This window comes from Leptodactylus fuscus, chromosome 8, assembly GCF_031893055.1.
Source record: "Leptodactylus fuscus isolate aLepFus1 chromosome 8, aLepFus1.hap2, whole genome shotgun sequence".
In the NCBI taxonomy this organism is placed as follows: Eukaryota; Metazoa; Chordata; class Amphibia; order Anura; family Leptodactylidae; genus Leptodactylus; species Leptodactylus fuscus.
The window spans coordinates 10841167-10865234 of NC_134272.1; the positions used below are offsets into that span (position 1 = coordinate 10841167).

The 24068-nt window shown below is 48.7% G+C and overlaps 1 protein-coding gene across 2 annotated transcripts in view; it reads left to right on the top strand.

Annotated features, from left to right (window-relative positions):
* Positions 1–24068, top strand: part of CREBBP (CREB binding lysine acetyltransferase) — a 38017-nt gene that overhangs the window by 8217 nt on the left and 5732 nt on the right. Inside the window, exons 2-20 of one of the 2 annotated variants that reach the window (XM_075284063.1) lie at positions 13879–14570; positions 17531–17707; positions 17794–18043; positions 18128–18241; positions 18474–18698; positions 18793–18892; positions 19417–19563; positions 19658–19775; positions 20174–20369; positions 20456–20509; positions 20640–20764; positions 20851–21030; positions 21122–21550; positions 21658–21822; positions 22046–22229; positions 22333–22451; positions 22993–23232; positions 23323–23411; positions 23913–23993. In XM_075284063.1, coding sequence (XP_075140164.1) covers positions 13879–14570; positions 17531–17707; positions 17794–18043; positions 18128–18241; positions 18474–18698; positions 18793–18892; positions 19417–19563; positions 19658–19775; positions 20174–20369; positions 20456–20509; positions 20640–20764; positions 20851–21030; positions 21122–21550; positions 21658–21822; positions 22046–22229; positions 22333–22451; positions 22993–23232; positions 23323–23411; positions 23913–23993 — 3685 coding nt within the window. The remainder of the gene's footprint in view (positions 1–13878; positions 14571–17530; positions 17708–17793; positions 18044–18127; positions 18242–18473; positions 18699–18792; positions 18893–19416; positions 19564–19657; positions 19776–20173; positions 20370–20455; positions 20510–20639; positions 20765–20850; positions 21031–21121; positions 21551–21657; positions 21823–22045; positions 22230–22332; positions 22452–22992; positions 23233–23322; positions 23412–23912; positions 23994–24068) is intronic. The other variant, XM_075284064.1, reaches the window with a different exon arrangement.

A 24068-nucleotide genomic window follows, 5' to 3' on the forward strand; every position in this document is an offset into this window, starting at 1 on the left:
TACACTGTGTGTATCCCCGTATCTCTATTACACTGTGTGTATCCCTGTATCTCTCTATTACACTGTGTGTATCCCAGCATCTCTCTATTACACTGTGTGTATCCCCGTATCTCTCTATTACACTGTGTGTATCCCTGTATCTCTCTATTACACTGTGTGTATCCCAGCATCTCTCTATTACACTGTGTGTATCTCAGCATCTCTCTATTACACTGTGTGTATCCCGGCATCTCTCTATTACACTGTGTGTATCCCTGTATCTCTCTATTACACTGTGTGTATCCCTGTATCTCTCTATTACACTGTGTGTATCCCAGCATCTCTCTATTACACTGTGTGTATCCCAGCATCTCTCTATTACACTGTGTGTATCCCAGCATCTCTCTATTACACTGTGTGTATCCCTGTATCTCTCTATTACACTGTGTGTATCCCTGTATCTCTCTATTACACTGTGTGTATCCCAGCATCTCTCTATTACACTGTGTGTATCCCAGCATCTCTCTATTACACTGTGTATCCCAGCATCTCTCTATTACACTGTGTGTATCCCAGCATCTCTCTATTACACTGTGTGTATACCCGCATCTCTCTATTACACTGTGTGTATCCCAGCATCTCTATTACACTGTGTATCCCAGCATCTCTCTATTACACTGTGTGTATCCCAGCATCTCTCTATTACACTGTGTGTATCCCAGCATCTCTCTATTACACTGTGTGTATCCCTGTATCTCTCTATTACACTGTGTGTATCCCAGCATCTCTCTATTACACTGTGTGTATCCCTGTATCTCTCTATTACACTGTGTGTATCCCAGCATCTCTATTACACTGTGTATCCCAGCATCTCTCTATTACACTGTGTGTATCCCAGCATCTCTCTATTACACTGTGTGTATCCCCGTATCTCTCTATTACACTGTGTGTATCCCAGCATCTCTCTATTACACTGTGTGTATCCCAGCATCTCTCTATTACACTGTGTGTATCCCAGCATCTCTCTATTACACTGTGTGTATCCCAGCATCTCTCTATTACACTGTGTGTATCCCCGTATCTCTCTATTACACTGTGTGTATCCCCGTATCTCTCTATTACACTGTGTGTATCCCCGTATCTCTCTATTACACTGTGTGTATCCCGGCATCTCTCTATTACACTGTGTGTATCCCTGTATCTCTCTATTACACTGTGTGTATCCCAGCATCTCTCTATTACACTGTGTGTATCCCGGCATCTCTCTATTACACTGTGTGTATCCCTGTATCTCTCTATTACACTGTGTGTATCCCAGCATCTCTCTATTACACTGTGTGTATCCCGGCATCTCTCTATTACACTGTGTGTATCCCGGCATCTCTCTATTACACTGTGTGTATCCCGGCATCTCTCTATTACACTGTGTGTATCCCTGTATCTCTCTATTACACTGTGTGTATCCCTGTATCTCTCTATTACACTGTGTGTATCCCAGCATCTCTCTATTACACTGTGTGTATCCCAGCATCTCTCTATTACACTGTGTGTATCCCAGCATCTCTCTATTACACTGTGTGTATCCCAGCATCTCTCTATTACACTGTGTGTATCCCAGCATCTCTCTATTACACTGTGTGTATCCCCGTATCTCTCTATTACACTGTGTGTATCCCTGTATCTCTCTATTACACTGTGTGTATCCCTGTATCTCTCTATTACACTGTGTGTATCCCTGTATCTCTCTATTACACTGTGTGTATCCCAGCATCTCTCTATTACACTGTGTGTATCCCAGCATCTCTATTACACTGTGTGTATCCCTGTATCTCTCTATTACACTGTGTGTATCCCAGCATCCCTCTATTACACTGTGTGTTTCCCAGCATCTCTCTATTACACTGTGTGTATCCCTGTATCTCTCTATTACACTGTGTGTATCCCTGTATCTCTCTATTACACTGTGTGTATCCCAGCATCTCTCTATTACACTGTGTGTATCTCAGCATCTCTCTATTACACTGTGTGTATCCCTGTATCTCTCTATTACACTGTGTGTATCCCCGTATCTCTCTATTACACTGTGTGTATCCCCGTATCTCTCTATTACACTGTGTGTATCCCCGTATCTCTCTATTACACTGTGTGTATCCCCGTATCTCTCTATTACACTGTGTGTATCCCCGTATCTCTCTATTACACTGTGTGTATCCCGGCATCTCTCTATTACACTGTGTGTATCCCGGCATCTCTCTATTACACTGTGTGTATCCCGGCATCTCTCTATTACACTGTGTGTATCCCGGCATCTCTCTATTACACTGTGTGTATCCCTGCATCTCTCTATTACACTGTGTGTATCCCAGCATCTCTCTATTACACTGTGTGTATCCCAGCATCTCTCTATTACACTGTGTGTATCCCTGTATCTCTCTATTACACTGTGTGTATCCCAGCATCTCTCTATTACACTGTGTGTATCCCAGCATCTCTCTATTACACTGTGTGTATCCCAGCATCTCTCTATTACACTGTGTGTATCCCTGTATCTCTCTATTACACTGTGTGTATCCCTGTATCTCTCTATTACACTGTGTGTATCCCGGCATCTCTCTATTATACTGTGTGTATCCCGGCATCTCTCTATTACACTGTGTGTATCCCTGTATCTCTCTATTACACTGTGTGTATCCCGGCATCTCTCTATTATACTGTGTGTATCCCCGTATCTCTCTATTATACTGTGTGTATCCCCGCATTGCTCTGCTATACTCTATATATCCCACACCTATAGCTCTATAGGGCTTTGCATCCACCTGTGTACCTGTATCCCAGCATACCAGTCTGTTCAGGTTGCAGCCGTGACCTCTAACCCTGTGACTCTACAACTCTGCATGCAGTGACAGACTTGTGGTTTCAGTAAAGATGGCGATGTACATGCGAGGGTAGAAGACTACTGGCTTTAGTGTATGTGCACCTCTTGCATCACTGAAACTTGTCAGATGATGTCATCAGTCTGTTACACTGTTCCAGTCCTTGAACCCCTTTTGGCCCAGTTCAGACCCATGTTTTGCTTTGCTGGTGTTCTGTGTTGGTCTCATTCAGTCCGGGCCATAAGCAGCAGTTGGGTTTATGTGCTTGGTAGGTCCCTTACACTTATCAATATGGATCTGACACATGGCTATGGACCGGTATACTTTGGAATGGCACGTAACCACAATCTCCTCCACCCGTGCCTGGGCTATGTTCATACCTGGCATCTTCTGGACCTTTGCAACATTCAATTCTGTCTTTGTGTAAAAATAATAACAATGGCGGTGACAGTCCAGACTACCCGGCACGTTCAGATACCTCCTCTGCTGCTAACTAAGGTGCACAGCATTTTTACATAGATGTGACTGCAGGGAGAATTGTGGGACAGGCGTCTGTTCACACACGGCAGATTTATTACATCACTGTCTCATTTATCTGAATGCGTCTTACAGGAATCTGTGCACACGCTGCAGCGACGCCATTCACCTATATGGATCTGCCTTGTGTGAATATACACTTACGGGTCGCGCTATACTACGTGGCCTGGATGTAACGTATGGCTATGTATTTGGTTTTGGTTTCATTTTTCCCCGCCAGACCCTTGTAGGATTATTCGACATGTCTAGTTGTTGTATGTTACGTTGCGTCCTTATGTTGTCTGCGTTGGGACTCATTCACACTACACAGATTGCTAAAGTGAGGGACGAAGGCGCATACGGCAGCACGCCAAGTGCCTATGGATCCCCAGCTGTAGGGATTGTGTGATTACCCCAAAAAGAAAAGAATGGTGGAACGTCCATCTCCGGTGTGAACACAGCCTTATACAGTGACTTGTCCAATTGGGATGTAAGGCAGCATTCACACTACAGTCTGAGGTTCTTTCCCAGTTCTGGCGTCAAAACAGCGGACACTACATGTAGCATGCAAAATGTGCACCTGTGGGGGGCGCACTATAGCTCGTGGATCTTGGCAGATCGTTTGCGGTCTTGCATGATGGGCAGTCATTGGCATGTCATGTAGATGGAGTGCTTGGAGGAGACGCGGTGCTAAGAAAGGGCTTTTCTCCAAAGATGAGCTACATTGTACGCCTGCAAACCGGTGTAGGTAGATTGGGGGGGGGGGGAATATAAATTCTCTCCATGGCGTAGTCAGAGATGTCGTCTTTTTTTTTTTTTTTCCTAATATATATGGAGAGCCTTAAAGGGATCCTATCATTAGAACACATTTTTTTTTCTGGTTGACACGCAGGTATAGCCTTAAAATCTATTTGTCTCCTACCTTTAGATGTCTTCTCCATGCCGCCGTTCCATAGAAATCCCAGTTTTCGTCTGAATTCATATGAGCTCTCTTGCAGCTTTGGGGGCGGTCCCCAGCACTCAAACAGCACTGGGGGCGTCCCCAATGCTGCGAGAGAACTCTCCGGCGATGCCTCCATCTTCTTCAGGAACGGCCTCTTCGCACGTCTTCTTCCGGCGCAACCGGTCAAACTTGTAGGCCTCGGACCGAGCCGACTGTGCATGCCCGTGGCCACAAGAAAAATGGCTGCTTACACAGTAAGCAAGTGGTCATTTTCTTTTGGCCTGTGAGCATGCGCAGTCAGCTCGGCCCAAGGCACAGTAAATAAGTGGCCATTTTTTTGTGGCCTGTGGGCATGCGCAGTCGGCTCTGCCCTAGGCCTACAAGTTTGCCCGCCTGCGCCGGAAGAAGATGCGTGAAGAAGCCGTTCCTGAAGAAGATGGAGGCGTCGCCAGAGAGTTCTCTCTGAGCATTGGGGACGCCCCCAGTGCTGCGAGAGAACTCATTTGCATACCAACAAAAAGCGGGATTTCTACGGAACAACGGCGCGGAGAAGACATCTAAAGGTTGATTTGGGACTCTGAACCACCCCCTGACCCTTATGGATGGGGGTGCAGTGTCCCTAATAGCCTTGTTGTAAAGTTTTCTGCATAAGCATGAAAAACCCGTATACTCTTCCCAGTGTCAGGAGTGCAGGCGCGGGTCAGTAACGCTGGGGACTGTATAACTGGACCACTAAATCCCTGTCCATAAGGACTTGTAGGTGGTTTAGTGTCCCCGACAGGTTGCCATTAAGACTCTCCATGTTGCTCACTTTAACCCGCTCCATTCTTCCATCAGCAGTGGGGTACAGTCCTCCAGCACATTGGCACACACTGGTTGGTGCTAGGATTTGGCTTCCACGTTCCCTCCGTGATCAGGTTTTATTGTATATTCACACTAGCGTCGGCCTTACCTTTGTTCCGGTCCGTTGACGGACGGCTACAACACTGGTCACATATGGAGCCCGATGGACCCCATTAACTATAATGAGATCCATTAGGTGTCCGTTTTTCGAAACTACTGGACGAAAAAGACTTTCCGATGATTTTTGGACGTCTCCTGATGTGAATGGCGCCTAAACTGCGGCATCGCCTCATCCCATCATTGGGTCATGAATATTACAAGACGTGTCTGTCCCAATACATTCCTATTCCTTTACTTGGACCTCTGTGATTCCTCCTGGTAGTGGGATAGGGGGGCAGTTTATTCCGACTTTCAGGAGGATCAGCAGAGGAACAGCACAAGGGAGAGATCTAAGAAAAGAGCCTATAAAATGGGGACTGCGCAGATTACTATCAGACATGTCAGGGGGGCGCACCGCTCCTCAATGAGGCTTTTCTTTGCAGATTTATGGCGGTCGCGAGTCGGCTCGAAGTTCTCGCAAACAAAGAAAAAAAAATGTCACGTCGTGGTCTTTGTTGTAAAAGTATGCGGCAATGTTCCTGCCCGAGCCAAGCGATCCCTCCGCCTGTCATAACCACATTTCCTCATGAGGCCCGCTCTGATTTCAGTGGTCTGTTTGATAACAGTCGTCCTGCCAATAGCAAGTTCCCCTCCACTACAATGAATGAACAGTTGTGATTCCTGTCAGTGACTGCGCGCGATTCGATTCACCCCGGCCTGCGGATTATGTGTGACGAAGCGGCCGCATTCCTCAGCCCCCCTCCCCATACTATGTGTGCACTACTCTGCTGCCGGGGATCGCCTTGTCCCCTTCCCTGCACTATAGGTATAGGACACAGCTCCCTGGTCAATGCTTTCCAGCTGTTGCAAAGCGGCAGCTCCTGGAGTTTTGCAGCAGCCGCAACTTGGTTAACGCTGCATTAAAGGGGATGTTGACACAGCGCCTCATCTGTCTGCAGGTTGTGTGTGGTATTGCATCTCCTCTGCGTTGAATGGGGTCAAGATCACAAACAACCTGTGGATAGATTATTTTTTTTGACCGTATTTTTTTTTTTTTTTTTTTTTTTTAAAACAAGCCCTTTAAGCTTAAGCCACACAAATCAAAGCATTGCTAAAAAAAAAAAAAAAAAAAAAAAAAAAATTTGCAGCTCAAATTCTTTTACATGGGGGACAGTTCAGCGGTGCTGCAGGTAAGATTAACTTGCTGCATTTCTGCAGTGTGTGAATGTGACTGAATGAACACCACAGTGTTTCTTCTGCTGCGCTTCTGCAATGTGTGGCCTAAGCCTTAAAGGGGTATTCCAGGCTTTATATATTGATGGCCTATCCATAGCCTGAGTCAGGGGTAGGGAACCTTCGGCTCTCCAGATGCTGTGAAACAACAACTCCCAGCATGCTCCATTCACTTCCATGGGAGTTCCCAGAACAGCAGAGCCAGTATGCATGCTGGGAGTTGTAGTTTTGCAACAGCTGGAGAGCCGTACGTTCCCTACCCCTGGCCTAGGTCATCAATAGGTGATCAGTGGGGGCCAACCCTGATCAGCTGGTAGAAGAGGCCACAGCTAATCCTTGGGGCTGTGCTTGGTATTGGGGCTCAGTCCCTGCACCGCTGTAGTACCATGTGAATGGGGTATCCTCGGCCGCAGTGCTCCCTCAGACCCACCACCAATCACATTTATGGGGTTATCCAGCCGGAACAAAAACTGGTGGCAGCAGCTTCACTCTGCTCATCAGGACATGCTGGAGGTTGTAGTCCTGCTGGGCCTCATTGCATTGGGTTAAAAAAAATAATTGCTCCTTGACCTGCTAATTGCGATGGTACCCGGGTCCCTGCTGGTTTCTACTTTCTGCAAAACTACAACCTGCGGGTTCTCAGGGCATGCTGGGCATTGTAGTTCTGCAACAGCTGAGTGACCAGGGGACAAGGAGCCCTGATCTAGGCGCTAGGATCCACTATAGCAAGCGCCATATGTAGCGGCACCTGTTACTAAGCAACAGCCTAAACTTATTACTGCTTAGCAACCATTGCAGGTTCTGCTCCCCCCCAGCCCCCCTCCTCTAAGCACCATTTTAACAAAATTTGGGGAATGTAAGCTGCATTAAAATCAATTTCTGAATCCTTTTAATGTGCTGCTAGTTGTGCGTGTGCGACGGCCGGAGCTCCAGTACAGGATTGCGTTCCCCGCGCTGAGGCAGAAGTGTGACGCGTCCTCCAGGTCTCGCCTGCGTCTCCTCGCACATTCCCATTCTGCAGGGTTGGTCTCTGCCATTCAGCTTGTTCGTAGATGAAAGCTGCCCAGTAGGGATGCTGACCCCGCCATACAGGCGAGTACGACAAGGTCATCGGTGCCATGTCCAGTGCAGTCAGCCTGGCGAGGTGCGGGGAACAGGCTCTGCTCTGTTAGGGTCAATTCACACGTGGCAGGTTTTTGCAATTGACGATGTGATCTGTTCATCAGGTTGCAGAAATACTACTGGCTTGTTCATGTTCAGATTAAAGGGTGAGGGGAGGAACAGCAAAGCACTTGTCTGACCGATGGGAGCTTCATCAAATCGTACCACTGCAATGGCCGTGCTGGTCTGCACTTGTATGGGGCTGTGGAGCAATGGCCGTCCATATACAGCACATAGACCCCTGCTCTTCTGATCACATGACCCTATACTGTATATAAGGAATATGTATTGTTAGTGGGGAAATCAACCTCTCCCCAGCACCCATTGTACATGTACGGCAGATGTCAGGCCTGTCCTTGTGCCCGCTCAGTGCCACTGCCAGCAGGTATCCATGGCAGGGCTTAATAGAAACCTTTGCATGGTTATAATGCACGGCAATACTAAAGTAGAAATAAAAGGTAAAGTTTTTTTTAAAGGAATTCTACCATTAAAACCTCTTTTTTTGTGTGTGTGTGAAGACGTCAGAATAGCCTTTAGAAAAGCTATTCGTCTCTTACCTTTAGATGTGATCTCCGCCGCGCCGTTCCTTAGTAATACTGTTTTTTACTGCTATGTAAATTAGTTCTCTGGCAGCGATGGGGGCGGGCACCAGCGCTGAAAATGTGATGGGGGCGTCCTCAGTGCTGCTCGAGAACACGATCCTGCGACGCCTCTATCTTCGGCTGGATCCTCCCCCTTCTCTGTCGTCTTCCTCCTGCGTCACCTCCGACGCCTGCGCAGTGAGACACTAGTAGAGCTGAGTACGAATGCCGGCCGGCGGCCATTTTTGGGAAGCTGCTCTTGCTCTTGTAGTTCAGTGCAGGAGCAGCCTCCCAAAAATGGGCTCTGGTGGTGTCTCACGGGTAGAGCCGACTGCGCAGGCGTCGGAGGTGACGCAGGAGGAAGACGACAGAGAAGGGGAGGATCCAGCTGAAGATAGAGGCGTCGCAGGATCATGTTCTCGAGCAGCAGTGGGGACGCCCCCATCGCATTTTCAGCGCTGATGCCCGCCCCCATCACTGCCAGAGAACTAATTTGCATACAGGTAAAAACCATTATTTCTAAGGAACAGCGCAGCGGAGATCACATCTAAAGGTAAGAGACGAATAGACTTTCTAAAGGCTACTCTGACGTCTTATCCACAAAAAAAGAGGTTTTAATGGTAGAATTCCTTTAACAAATGAATTTCTCTGCTGGGTTTGCGGGCACACAGCGCCTTCTTCTAATTTTATTCGGCCTCCCCGTACTTGGCGTGGCTTATTAAATGGTGCCATTAGAAAGTACAACTTGTCCCGCCAACAAATATGCGAACGGAGGAAAAAAATGTCTCTTGTAAGGCAGAGAGTGAAAAAAATGAAATAATGGAAGGGGTTAATAGGACAGTTTTAGGACTTTCTTTCTGCCTGGGGTATGTGTGTGACCTGGTTCTATCACCCGCCATATAGATTGGTGTATTGTACCGGAGAGGTGCAGACTGTGGAGGCTTTACAGCTAAATTCACACACTACTTTTTCTTTTTTTTTTTTTCTTTTTCGTGCACGGCGACTTTTCCATTCGTCCGATGTGTACAAGCCCTGTAAGACCGGTCATGGAAATTTTTTCAGCAAACCTGATAGGTGTGAATTCACCTTAAGAGCGCCGTCGAGGATTCTTCCCTTAGGCCTTGGCACCCACGCTTTAATGTCTTCCTGCTATGCAATAGTTTGTGTACTAAAGGCTGTAAATACAGTGAACTTAATGTAGTGTACACAGGCGTCTGCCAAGTGGCGGCTGTCATCAGCGGCTTCACACGTTCTCCTGTCTCCCTGGCAAGGCCTCGTACTGCGCTCCAGGTGACTCGGGCTGCCGACTGTCCTCCGCTTTGTATTCGGAGATTGTATGGTGCCCCAGTATGCATTGAAGAGGACTGTCGTCTTTAAAGGGGATGTTGTAGAGACACTTAAAGGGATTCTACCATTAAAATCTAATTTTTTGATGATCACACGTAGGAATAGCCTTAAAGAGGACCTTTCATGACTTCGGGCACATGTGTTATATACCGCTGGAAATCTGACAGTGCGATGAATTCAACGCACTGAAGGTTTTCCCAATCTGTGCCCCGGGTGAAGAGCTGTCGGTCCCGGTACTGTAGCTCTTCACAGTCAGAAGGGAGTTCCTGACAGTCAGTCAGGAACGTCCTTCTCCACAGCAGCGCCTATAGCTGTACAGTGTGAGTGGGGAGGAACGCCCCCTCCCTCTGCTCACAGTGCTCGCCCATAGACGAGTATTATCAGGAGGGGAGGGGGCGTTCCTCCCCGCTCACACTGTACAGCGCGATAGGCGTTGCTGTGGAGAAGGACGTTCCTGACTGACTGTCAGGAACGCCCTTCTGACTGTGAAGAGCTATGGTACCGGCACCGATAGCTCTTCCCCCGGGCACAAATCGGGAAAGCTGAATTCGCTAAATATAACACCGCATGTGCCCAAATCCATGAACGATCCTCTTTAAGAAAGTCTATTCTTCTCCTACCTTTAGATGTCTTCTCCGCTCCGCTGTTCGGTACAAATCCCAGTTTTCGTCGGTATGCAAATGAGTTCTCTCGCAGCGCTGGGGGTGTCCCCAATGCTGCGAGAGAAGTCTCCAGTGCCGCCTCAATCTTCTTCAGGACGCCCTCTTCACGCGTCGTCTTCCAGCGCTAAGGGTGAAATGTCTAGGCCTCGGGCAGAGCTGACTTCCGCTTCACAAGCCTGTGATGGGATGTTTATCACAGGCCATGTTTGCAGCTCAGTCCCACTCAAGGGAATGGACTGAGCTGCAATACCACACACAGCCACTATATGATGTACGGTGCTGTGCTTGGTATTCAGTGAAGAGGTTGCAGCATTTACTGAAATGCAGCAATCCCTTCATCCAGATGATGGGCGGGGGTCCTGAGTGTCGGCCCTTTACCCATCGGATATTGACATCCTATCCTTTTAGGTCCTTGATCTTACCGTTGCAGAAAATCCCCTCTTAAGGGCAGGGATTAAGTGAGCGTTATGTATGATTTCTGCGACCACATTGCACCCCGGTCGGGGATTTTTGTACCTGGAGGCCGGAGATGTCTAATATTGGATCCCATTAGGGCTTCTGTCTCATACACTGGGTCGGGAGCCGATGGGATGAGAATATTCCTCAACTATTACTAATAAAGGGTAACTGGACAGAATTAAGCCGGGACCCCCCTGTGTTTCCCGATCCACGTCCGCTCAGAGCGCGCTCTCTCCACTTTTCGGCGTCTCCAGTAAAGCGAGCAGTTATTGCATTTTTCCACAAGGAATATTAAAGCCGACTCGCGTTCTTTTGTTTCCAAGCAGCGTCTGCCAAGGAATATCCAGCGAGTGGGGTTACATGCAACCATCAGGCCTTATCCCGAGTTCACCTTTGCGAGTTTCCTGAGGTCATCACGTCTGGTTCCTCCAAGAGCCGATGATTTAATGGCAGCTCAGGAAGTGAGGAGAGATGCTATATACTCCGAGAGCCTTTGTGGTTAACTTGTAACCCCCACCCCCCCAGTAAGGATTAGGACTATTGGGGAGGGTTATTGTGCAATGACTTCAGTGTATGCGGGAGGCTTTGTGAGCGCTGTTCTTTTGTTACACGGCCTGTGTGTGCGGATCTCGGTCTTAGGCCTCGTGCACATGAACGTATTTTTGATCCGTGTGTTATCCGATATTGCAGAATGTCTAGGCCCCCCCCCCCCCCATGTGTATATATCTGAGTGGGGGCTGCAAACAATGCTGTGGTCCGGTGGTGGTCTATTCTGTTGATGGGGTGTGTGACAGACATGGACTACACGTTGGTGTCCTCCATGTGCGTTTCCACAGCCCCCTGTCATGTGCATGAAGCCTAATCTATTGGACTGGGTTATTTTACAGGAATCCCTTATTTTTGGTAACCCCCAGGTTTCGCCGTGTCTGATAGCTCAGCTGTTCTATCACTCTGGGACCTGCATCTGAGATGAGACCACTCCTCGGATATTCTGTTAATCTAATGTCTATAGGGGCGTCCCAATAGAAAATGTCCAGGGACGGACGGGAACTCTGATCTGTTGCTCAGCAAGTAGAATAGCCGCAGTCAGATGTTCTCGCTGTCTCTTATCTCCTCAGACTTGTAGGGTCATCCGAGCTGAGTGTGCGTGTGTGAGGGAGCGTCTGAGGAGATAGATGGCTATCTTGTGTGTTTGTGGACACCTTAAAAGTGCCCATTCACATCAGATATGTTGGCCCAACCCTGCAATTCTGTCTCATGTGTATGGGGGGATCTTGATGGTTGCACAACTGCAGAGATTGGTGGGGAAGACAACTTGGCCGATCTGGTGGGCAGAGGGGTCTCTGCAAATGCTTATTCTCCATTCAGAGCACATGCACACCTGGCTTAGATGTGGAGGTTAACGTTAGGATTTTTAGGGACGTCCAGGCTCGGTTGCATTTGTTCACACCTTTAGAGTTGTAGTTGCACCTCCTGTATTGCTGTGGGATTGTCTATGACTCTTTTGCTTCTGCCATGTCCATCACTTCATTGTAAAGTCTGTGTTATGTCCTGATCTGTCCCATTGTAGCGAACGCTCTCCTGTGTGTCTCTACACGACGTCCAGCGTGACTCCCACGTGTAATGCGTCCACTTCGTGCTTGGCTGTAGGATTCGCCGTCTTAGCCATACACTTGTGGTTCTTTAACCTCAGCTTGCTCTTGTGGTTCTTAATCTCAGGGTTTGGTGTAGGATTTGGGTTGTCGTACTCGGTGTGATACTGCGATCAAGATCACTTTAATGGCTGATCATCTTAATGTGCACAACCCTGACATTAGTAACCACGAGTCTTATGTCACCGCTGGCAGCTAGAAGGACGTGTCAGAGTATGGAGGTCTGCATGAATGGGGGCTTTGTCTCTTCCCACTTCTTTGGACCTTCATTGATCAGCTGCGATCTGAGGGAAGGGGGGACCACAGCAAGTATGTCACCTCCCTACACTGCCACCAGAGGCCAGGTGGAGTATTACACAATGCGTATGGACTGTGCCTGTAATGCGGGTCCTCCAGAGTAACAGACGCCTTGTAGCTGTTCTGTAGGAGGATTAAACGAGTGGAGGTCCCAATCCTGGCACCCCAATAAACAGCTGATGAAGGGGCCCCTATTACTAGTCACTGCTCCATGCACCGCCTAGGGGCTGTGTCTGGTACTACACATGGCGTTCCTTACATGTTGCAGAACAGGCCCATTCAGATGAAAGGAATAATTGTAGAAATTTCTGCAACAAAATTGTCATATGTGAACATGTCCTAAGTGCTGGAGCTGGACAGGGCTTACTTAAAGGGATGTTCAGGACTTCTATATTGATGACCTGTCTTTAGGTCCCCACAGATCAGCTGGTTATAGATGCAGTAGTGTTAGGGTTAGCGCTGCGGCCTGCGCTTCACATTACCATGAGCTGATCTGTGGCGTCCCGGGTGTTGTACCGCTACTGAAGGCCTCAACTTTGACATCCACCTGTAAGGAAGCTATAGGCGTACACTACTGGAAATGTCCCATATAGAGCGTGATCCCGTGGCTGGCTCGCTGCCATTTCCATGTCGCACATGTGGGGCAGACGCTTCAGCCCTGTGATTTATGTCTACACTGTGATGTATTATTAAACAGCTTGTGATCGCTGCACCATTGTCACTCCCCAAATTTACTGCCCGGCACGTGCTTGGATGAACGCTCCCTATATCTGCGCTCGTTCCTGAGGTGGTTTTGTCTTTGTTTTAGGGTACATGGTGGTTTATCCGACAAAACATGGGGGCCGCCTTATCACCTGTTCACAGAATAGTGAGGTATCTCATTTTTGGGGTCCAACCATTGAGACCCCTGTGGAGGTCCTGCACATGTACGGCTGCAGTCTTAAGACTATGGGACTTGTGAAGAGAAGCCAAGTACCGCCTTTGGCAATCTCCAGCAGTCCCATTGTGTTGAATGGTGCAGGATCGTGTGTGTGTGTCACCACCACTCCATTGACACTAGACTTGAGACCCCAGTTCTGATCAGTGGAGGCCCCAGCAGTCAAACACACAGTATGGTAGGCCCGTCCCTTTAAGTAGAAAGGTTGTGACTGGGTTACAATGGTTGGTAAGGCATGTGTATTGTGAGCCTTGATGACTTCGCTCTGTTACTGATGTTTTCTTCTTTTTTTCCAGATTTTTCTTTCTTTGACTTGGAAAATGACCTTCCAGATGAATTGATTCCCAACGGAGATCTCGGCCTCTTGAACACCGGCGGAGGACTCGGACAAGATGCATCTTCCCAAAACAAGCCGCTTTCCGATCTTCTGCGTGGAGGGAATCCACAGCTGGGCGCCGGCATGGGAAGAGGGGGCTCCGGTAGCCCCGTCCAACAAACTATGGGAGCTCAAGGCCAACAAAACAGCCCAGGCCTTGGAAACCTGGGAGGCCTCAACAAAAGTCCTCTCAACCAAGGACTGTCTGCGACGCCTCCATCTGGATTAAACAAGCCTACAAGTGGCACCCCTGGTCCTTCTGTTCCCACCTCACAATCTCAGAAGCAAGTTGGCATGGTGGCAGGCAGTCCTGTGGCCCAACAGGCATCCGCGGGGATCTGCATGAACTCCAACTTTAACCAAGGGCATCAAGCTCTGTTGAATAACAACTCTGGGCACACACTAATGAGCCAAGCCCAGCCGGCACAGGGGCAGGTACTGAACGGCTCATTGGGACCTGCCAACAGGGGGCGGAATACAGCCTTACAGTACAATTCACCTGGCATTCAAGCCAATCCCGGTAGTGTTCTCGCTGAAACGTTAACACAAGGGACGGCGACTATGCCAACTCATACAGGAATGACAACCACCCAGCCGGGACCCATGGCAAAGGTAGGTGCTGCCTAATATATTATTCTTCTCATCATGGCTGCCGAAACCCTCAGCAAATGCTGCTTTGCTTATTTCGCCTGCAGCGGCCACTACAGGGTAAAGGAGGTATTGCAGGCGGCCTAGTAGATGAACGATCATCCATGTTCTATAGTGAGAGTCTGTGTTTTTAACAAGATGATGAATTGAGATTAGAAAAAATTAGATTTCTCGAAATTTCAGATGGGATTTTCTGGACTTGAAAATTGATAACTCAGCTTTTAGGATTGGTCATGGATTGAAGACCAGTGGGGGTCCGACACTTGGGACCGCTGTCGCTCAGCTGTATGAAGAGACCGTGGTGTTTAGGCCATACGTTATATACAGATGTGCTTAGTATCACTGGGACTGAGCCAATGTGACTGTAACGTGATGCGACCTCTGAATTGGGAGAGGCAGCTGGTTTGCAGGGCGCCCAGATGTGGCGTCAGACCCTCGCTGATCTCCAGTCGATAACCTATCCTAAAAATAAGTTGATGAAGCTTGAAAAATCCCTTTAAGAGGCCGTCCACAATGGACATGTATGCCGCAGAATCATGGGAAGCAACAAAATGGATGCGGGTAAAGCAAGGCTCATCCACAGTGTCGGTAATGGGAATTGGCAGGGTGTCAATTTGTTGTGTGTAGGGTAAAATCTGCGGTTGGGCAGATAAGATCTCCACACACTGGGGGAGGGGGGTACACAGGTAGGTCTTCTCTTTGGCTGCTTATGGTGACGGATCTTCCATTGCACCTGATTGTCTAGAGGAAGGTTCCCTTGTGAGACCTCGGTCTGTTTCATTCCTCATCACTATGCGGATCTGGCGGCCCTTCTTGGTTTGCTTTCTAGGCCTTGACTTCTAGATTGTGGTTTTTACATCTTGACTTCTAGTTTTGTTTTTTCTTTTGCTTTCAAGAGGTTTACTTGCGTGTTCCCCTTTACTGAGATCCGAGCTGATGAATGGCCGACATTGTCGCTGCTGTCACCCACCTGCAGTGTTTTGTGGAACGTGTCGTCTGCTGCTAGATATCAGATCCCATGTGTCGGCCTCTGCCCTGCGATCACTGCCAGTAATAATGGCGGACGTGATACTATAGACCTTGGTGTTGCAGAAGGAAGAGGACAATCTCTCTAGTGTCGCCTATAGGGGGCGTCACTATAAGGCAGGGGTCTGATTCTTATAGGGCAGTGACTATAGGTGACACTACGGAGAGTTGGGAATAGAGTTGCACACTTTTTCCCATAAAGCATTTCTTGGTAGAATCCCCAACTGGATCTCCTCAAGGTGAAGCTGCTTCTTCTAAGGGATTCCTTGGAAGAAGACCTAGTCATTGTAGGACTTGCTCCTTAGACCTTGCTGTTCATAGGTGACCATTAGTTAGAAGGCACCAAGCATCATTCTTATTCCCTTTAAGGAATAATGGATGTCTGTGCCCCCTCCCCCACACACTCCCATTCTATTCACCACTATGGGGCTGATGATGTAACAATCCCATAGCGAGTGAATGGGGTGGCTGGCTGTTTGCTGGACCTGCCGCTCTATTCACTTAGTGATACTAGAAAGTTCTGATCTTATGAGCGCTCCGACCCCTAATGGATGCAAATGAGCTTTATTTTACCAGAATTTCCCTTTAAATAGATCGCCTGGGCTCTGTGTGTCTATAAATGCAGATCTAGATCTATATGGGCACCGAGAGTCCGACCTCTACCGTCTGATATTGATGTCCTATCAGTATTGTGAAGCCAGAGGACCCCTTTAAGCTTTTTCCTGACAGATTATGGTCGTCTTCTGCCAGTCTAATCTGTGTGGACTGTACGAGTTGGCGCTTAGTGTCATTGTACGGCCATGTTTACAGGATTCATTCCTCATTAGACAAAGAATAGAATGAAAGGGGTTGCCCAGTGTTATCATTGCAAGAGTTGGGGTCCGTAAGTGTCCTCGTGCATGGAACTGTCTGTGATGACATCTTTATTTGTTTTAGATGACCCCATAGTGCCCCGTGTCCTATAGAGCGCTATTAGCCCCACTTGCTCCTTATTGCCGGGGGGTCTTAGTGGTCCGACCATTATTCTCTGATCCTTGTTCTGTCTGCACCCGTCACGTCTGTGCGGCATAGAAGCTAATATATGTCACCGCTTGTAGGGACCAGCACTCCGGACATTATATCACTGATTCTCTGTAGAATCTGTGCGTCTCGGGGCTGACAATGGCGCTGAGGTGTGAAGGCTGCTATTTGCTTAGCAATTTGTCAGATGTTCCCCGTCCTTTTAGTATCCAGCCTGGGAGTTGCTATGGGCTGCAGCACGTTCCCTCCACATCTCTCTGCTTATAATTGCATGGATGCGGAGAGACGAAAACCAAACGTGAAGGGGAATTATGGCGCTCATTTCGTGAACCAGGATCGGGGTTGGGTTAAGACAGATGGGGTCTGCAAATTCCTTCAGATATGTCCATAAAGATGTGTGCGGTCCCTTGTGCGATTGAATGGGGTACAAATGCTGCAATATTAGGATTTGGCTTCTAGTCCTAAGAATGGAGGACCCCTGTGCAAGGAACTATAGCTGCACCATTGTGGCCCTTCATTCTCCAGAATATTTTGGGGCGTTTGATAACAGCCTGGCATGTCCTAGTGATGGGAGACGGGAACACTACGACGATTCATTGGGGACATTTGAGCTCTTCATGATGAGCCTCGCTACTCTGTGTATATATAGAGGTATATACAGTGGTATACATCAGGGACATTAGATAAGGTATACCCCTGTCACTCATGGTGTGAATAGTCCCTTGCCTAGCTATGGTATGGCAGAGCCGTGGTTTACAGCAGCATGTAATGTCAGTGAGCTGCTCAGAAAGGCGGCCATAATGCCCACCAGCACCTCCTAGCCTTTCTGAGACGTTTGGCTTCTTCCCTTCTTACGCTTTGCTTTCTTCCTCCTGCAGATGGGACTCCAAGGCAACAACAGCCCTTTTGGACAAACGTTCAACCAATCACAGGCACAACAAATTCGAGCCCAGGGGGTCAATCCTCAGCTTCCCAACAAGCCCGCCATGGCCAATAGCCTTCCTCCGTTCCCTTCTGATATGAAAAGCTCCCCTGTCGCTAATGTTCCCAACATGGTAAGTTCTGGGAGCGCACGTGGCAGCCATAGTGTAAAATGGATGTCAGGAGCGCGATTTTGATTTTTGCCTTCCCCGTTTTGCAGTCTCCTTTGCAAGCGCAAGTTCAACAAGTTGGCATCGGCACGACACCCTCCATGGGCACCGGCCCCACCGCTGACCCGGAAAAGCGCAAACTGATCCAGCAGCAACTGGTGCTTTTACTACATGCCCACAAGTGTCAACGGCGCGAGCAAACCAACGGCGAGATGCGGGACTGCGCCCTCCCCCACTGTCGCACTATGAAGAACGTTCTGAATCACATGACTCACTGTCAGGCTGGGAAAGCTTGTCAAGGTAAGTGGCATCGGAGGCGTCTTAACTCCTCGCTGACTTGTATGATGGGGGTTTCCGTTTTACAAATCTCTTGTCGTCTTCTAGTCGCCCACTGCGCTTCCTCAAGACAAATAATCTCTCACTGGAAGAACTGTACGCGGCATGACTGTCCTGTGTGCCTGCCTCTGAAGAACGCCAGCGACAAAAGGAACCAGCAGCGTGAGTATCTGATGTGTATCTCTGGCCAGAACGCTTTTAGGATAAGATGCTGGAGGCGGCCATACACCTTAGATGAATGTTGGGCAAACCCAACAAGTCCTAGATAATGGCCGTCCAGCTAATGGTGCTCGGGGCATCTTTACTTTCCCCATGGTGACCAGTGTGGATTTCACAAAGGCTCAGAACTGACTTCTATATCGGTTATTGTACTCAGGTATTCCTTTCTTTCCAGCCATCCTTGCATCCCCTTCCAGTGGAGTGCAGAATCCCATTGGGACAGTGGGAGGAACCCAGCAGAGCGCTCCGGCCCTGAGCAGCCCCAATCCTATTGACCCCAGCTCCATGCAAAGGGCGTACGCGGCACTGGGTCTTCCTTATGGTAACCAGTCTCAGGGCCCTGGGCAGCAGCAGACACCTTCTCAAGTGCATCAGCAGATACGAGGCATCAATACATTGGGTAAGTGCTATCACTTTGGTTACTGGTATTACGTCTGTAAGCGCCTAAGAAGCCACATCTTTATTAATGGAAAATGTGTTGCTTTTTGGTGTAGCCGGTAATCATCCCACAATCTCCGCCGGAGGGATGGGTACGGAGCAACAGACTACCCTGATCAATGAAGCTTCTCTGCCTCCTGCCCTGGCAAATACAAAGTAAGTAAATCGATCCGCTTGTTGCAAATCCACTGGTTGTGAGGGGTAGTAACGGCATTGAAGGTCTAATGTTGTACCTGGATATTTTAAAGGGGTTTTCCAAGACTTTTATGTTGATAGGTCATCGGTATCTGATCAATGGGGGTCTTGAACCAATCGGAGGTTACTGCATTCGGTTAGTGCTGTGGCCTCCTCACTGAATACCAAGCATGGCACCGTACATAGGTAGGGGGATATGCCTGGTATGGCAACCCAGCCCCATTCTCTTGAATGGGACTGAACCGCTGCTGTACCGTGTGTCTGATGAACATGATGTTGTCAGCACAGAGAGGAGGATTGCTGCATCCTCTTCAAACAGCTGATCTTTAGAGGTCCTGGGTGTCAAACCCCCATGGATCATATACTGATGACCTCTCCTAAGGTCCTTGAACACCCCTTTAAGACCCGTATTTTGTGCTTGCATTGAAGTCATTGTCAGAGGTTCCAGACAAGTGACCTCCGTGTGTAACTTTTTTCTGTTGCAGCTCCTTGTTGAGTGATGGTAACAATCCCAGCACTGTGGGCAACTTGGGTACAATGCCTACAGCGGCCCCACCTTCTACCACAGGGGTTAGGAAAGCCTGGCATGAGCATGTGACCCAGGATCTCCGGAACCACCTTGTCCATAAATTGTTAGTAAAGCCTGGAAACGTCTTACACCTATTGTATGCACGGGGCTGCTCGTGGACTCTTCTGATATCCATCGCTGTCTTTTTCCTCTTGCAGAGTCCAAGCAATCTTCCCCACTCCTGACCCTGCAGCCCTGAAAGATCGGCGGATGGAAAATCTAGTGGCTTACGCCCGGAAAGTGGAGGGCGACATGTATGAGTCGGCCAACAGCAGGGTATGTGGCAGAGTTATCCAAAGTATCTCGTAGTGCGGTGGTATATTCATGGGGTATGTCCTAATATACTTATTGGGAGGGGGGAGCTCTGGAGAAAAGGTCCTGTATGTCCGATCTGCTATACAGCAATCCTCCTGGGCACTACATGGATAGGTAACTGCAATACAACTCTGCACACTTGGGATTAATAAATGGAAACAACTTCACGTGATTGTGTGTGAAGTCCATCATTATATGCAATACCTCTCCATTCAAGTAAATGGCGCAGTGCTGTAGCCCCTGCATAGTGGGGTCGGGAGCATTTCTGTGCAGAAAACAGTGTAAAGGGGCTCAGGCTGGTATAGAAGACATAGTAGACTGGTCTTGGCTTTACTAACAATCTTGTGTCTTTCCCCCAGGATGAGTATTACCATTTACTTGCTGAAAAAATCTACAAAATCCAAAAGGAACTGGAAGAGAAGCGAAGGTCACGTTTGCAGAAACAAGGCATCCTGAGTAACCAGACGGCCCTACAGACGCCCGGTACCCAGGCCCCAGCTCTTCCACAGACAGCCGCTGCCGCTCTTGGCCAAGCACAGCCTGTCCGACCGGCCAGTGAGTCTTATGATTGATGACTGGATGGACTGGTCATGCCGTAAAGCAAGATGGCGTATAACCTTGTGTCTTTGCTTTCTCCTTAGATGGCCCTCTCCCAATGTCTCCGGTTACCATGAGCAGGATGCAGCTGCCGTCAGGTAACCAGACCTTATGTCCCGTTGTGTTTCAGGCGACTCATTTTGCCATTTTCTGTATATCCCTACATGCACCAGACATGACCTGGTAGATCTGCTCCTTTCTGAACAGTTTTTCCTTCTTTCTCTACAGCAATGAATCAGTTTAACAACATGCCCATTGGAAATGTACAGATTCCTCCTGCTCCAATGGGACCCCGCGCAGCCTCCCCGCTCAACCACCCCACACAGATGAACAACATGGGATCGGTGCCAGCTGTAAGTCGTGTATACAGCCGACCATGCAATGCTCTAGACACGTCACGTAGGGTTCTTATTAAATGCCTGGTTACTTCTTTCCGTAGATGGCAATGTCTCCTAGCCGCATGTCTCAGCCACAGAATATGATGGGCGCGCATGGCAATAATTTGATGGGTCCAGCACAGACTCAGAGCCAGTTCTTACAGCAAGGACAGTTTCAGACCAATAATGCGGGATTAGGAGTAACACTAGGGCAAACGGGAGCAGCGGCGGCAGTGTCACAGGTAAGAGGTCTATGCAGTGGATTGCCTTGTATATCTACTTCTGACATGTAATAAGATATTTGACCAGAGGTTTATCTTTATTTCCTTCCAGCAGGGACAAGCCCCCACCGCATCTTTGCCAATCAGCAACTCCATGAACATATTGGGCCCTCAAACCAGTCAGCTTCCCAGGCCAGCCCTCTCCCAGTCGCCCCTCCATCAGACCCCTCCTTCAGTCACTGCTGCTGCCGCTGGGATGCCTCCTGTCCAGCACCCAACACCTACCGGCATGACCCCACCACAGCCGGCAGCACCAGCCCAGCCATCCACTCCGCTGCCTCCAGCTGGACAGACCCCAGCTCCCACCCCTGGCTCCGTCCCTAACGCCATGCAGACACAGAGCACCCCAACGGTGCAGGCAGCTGCCCAGGCTCAGCTCACTCCACAGCCCCCTACTCCTGTGCCCAGCCAATCTGTGCCCACCCCACAGCCCTCTCAGCTGCAGCCTACATCTGTGCATGCAGCGGCCCCTGGCACTCCAGTGAGTATATATATCGTTTGATATGGCGGCTTTCATGGATGTTGTTAACCCTTGCATGTGTTCTATGGGTACAAGCTTCTATTAAACACATATCACTTGTTCTTCAGCTTTCCCAGGCAGCTGCAAGTGTTGACAACCGTGTGCCTACTCCTGCTTCGGTAGCCAGCACTGACAACCAGTCAGCCCCTGATCATCCAGCAAGTGAAGTCAAGCAGGAAGTCAAAACCGAGGAGCCCGAGCCTTGCGAGAACCCTGTGGAGCCTAAAACCGAGGTAATTTCCTGCAAGATTGTTGGCAGAGAATTTCCTTCTCTCTGATACCTGTAGGGGGCATGTTTTATTGCTCCGCTCCTTCCCGGCCGTTGTGCATTTTACTCGTTAGGATGTAGATAGGTCTCGGCTCTGCTGTACATCTCAATGCTGCAAATTGGTAGGAAGCCGTAATCTAATGAGAGCAATGCCATAGAATTTATATTCTAAACGTTACTCCTCCTAGGTGGAAGAAGAGGCGCCCGCACAGGTAAAGGAAGCCCCAGCTGAAGGAACGGAGACCAAGACCGAACCCATGGAAGTTGAGGAAAAGAAGCCCGAGGTGAAAGTTGAACCCAAGGAAGAGGAAGAGAATGCAAGTAATAACACTACCCCTCCGTCCACGTCGCCTTCTCAGCCACGGAAAAAGAGTAAGTGCAGGGGTCTCCAGGTGTTTGGGGAAGGGGGACGGGGATGAAACACACCAGAACTTAATTGTGGGATTTCTTTTTTTTTTTTTTTTTTTTTTTTTAGTATTTAAACCAGAGGAGCTGCGCCAAGCCCTGATGCCTACACTTGAAGCACTATATCGGCAAGATCCAGAGTCGTTGCCTTTCCGACAGCCGGTTGATCCTCAGTTGCTGGGCATACCGGTGAGTAGTTTGAGAGCAGCATGTTCTTAGACCCATACGATGGTTTCTGTCATCCATGATGATACTGCAGTCAGGATGTCTCACTAATAGGGGGATGAATATAAAGACAAGTGACCACCAGCTTTTGACGGGTCTTACTATTGGACTGATGGCTCAGGTTCTCGCCTTTGACCTCCAATCCCAGCTGGTCATAAGAGCAGGAGGCCGCTGGCTTGGTTGAGTGCACCAGACATGGCAGTATCTGCAGTAACCGCTCCATTCATGTCTGTGAGACTTGTAGAATGATGATCTTCCATAGAAGTGAGCAAAGCCCTGGTCACATTGGGGTACTTGTGGAGCCGACCAGCAGTTGGATCCCCCAGTGATCAGAATGGGGGAGTAAAAGTTATTCGTGCAAAAACCCCTTTAAAGGACATGTCCCCGGAGTGGCTCTGGCATGCCTTCACCTGTTCAGGAGTTTTGCTTTGTCCTCCCATCTGATACCCGTGAATGTCTTGTTTTTCCTTAGACCTACATGCTAACCTTGATATTCTTATTTTAGGATTACTTCGATATTGTGAAGAACCCCATGGACTTATCAACTATAAAACGGAAACTTGATACCGGGCAGTACCAAGAGCCGTGGCAGTATGTGGATGATGTGTGGCTCATGTTTAACAATGCCTGGCTATATAACCGCAAGACTTCCCGGGTTTACAAATACTGCACAAAGCTTGCCGAGGTGTTTGAGCAGGAGATCGACCCTGTTATGCAGTCACTGGGCTACTGCTGTGGACGGAAAGTAAGTCGTAGATCACAGATTACTACTCTATTCAGGGGCTGGAGGGGGAAACGCTTTCTAAATGGGTTTTTTTTTTGTCTTTTTCGACAGTTTGAGTTTTCACCACAGACTTTATGCTGTTACGGGAAGCAGCTCTGTACAATCCCTCGGGATGCCGCCTACTTCAGCTATCAGAACAGGTACCTTACAGCTCTTGGTGTAATCTCATACGTTGTGGGATCATCTGGTCATGTGTGTCGGGCTCCACCTGCAGTGCTAGACATTGGCTGCATCTTAAGTCTGTGGCACAATCTTAAAGGTCTTGTAGTCTAGCAGAAATTGAAACATCAGTCGTGGACACAGAGTAGCATTGATGTGGTTTGTAACTGCTGCCATCTTGTCTATTCCATCCTACATGGCAGACGTGGCAGCGACGTTGTCTCCATTGGACTTGGCAATCGCATAATCGGCCATATTCCCTTTGGCGTGGATTTGGCAGGCCCAAATCATTGTTGCCAGTGTCTGTTGTCGCCATAAAGAACAGTTTTACCTATAACTGGCTCCTATAGGACCCCCCTCCCCCGCCCTACCATTACACCATTACTTTGAGGCTGCTATCTGTTATAGTTACTCATCTTTTGCAGCTTTTACTCTGTTAATATTTTGGTCATAATTGCAAATCCCATTGTTTCCCAATTTAGGTATCACTTCTGTGAAAAGTGCTTCACTGAGATTCAGGGGGACAACGTAACTCTAGGGGATGATCCTTCCCAGCCCCAAACGTAAGTCATGGCCATGCCAAGTGTGATAAGTGCTGGTGGGTATATAGAGGTATCAGGCTGACCGGACGGGGGTTG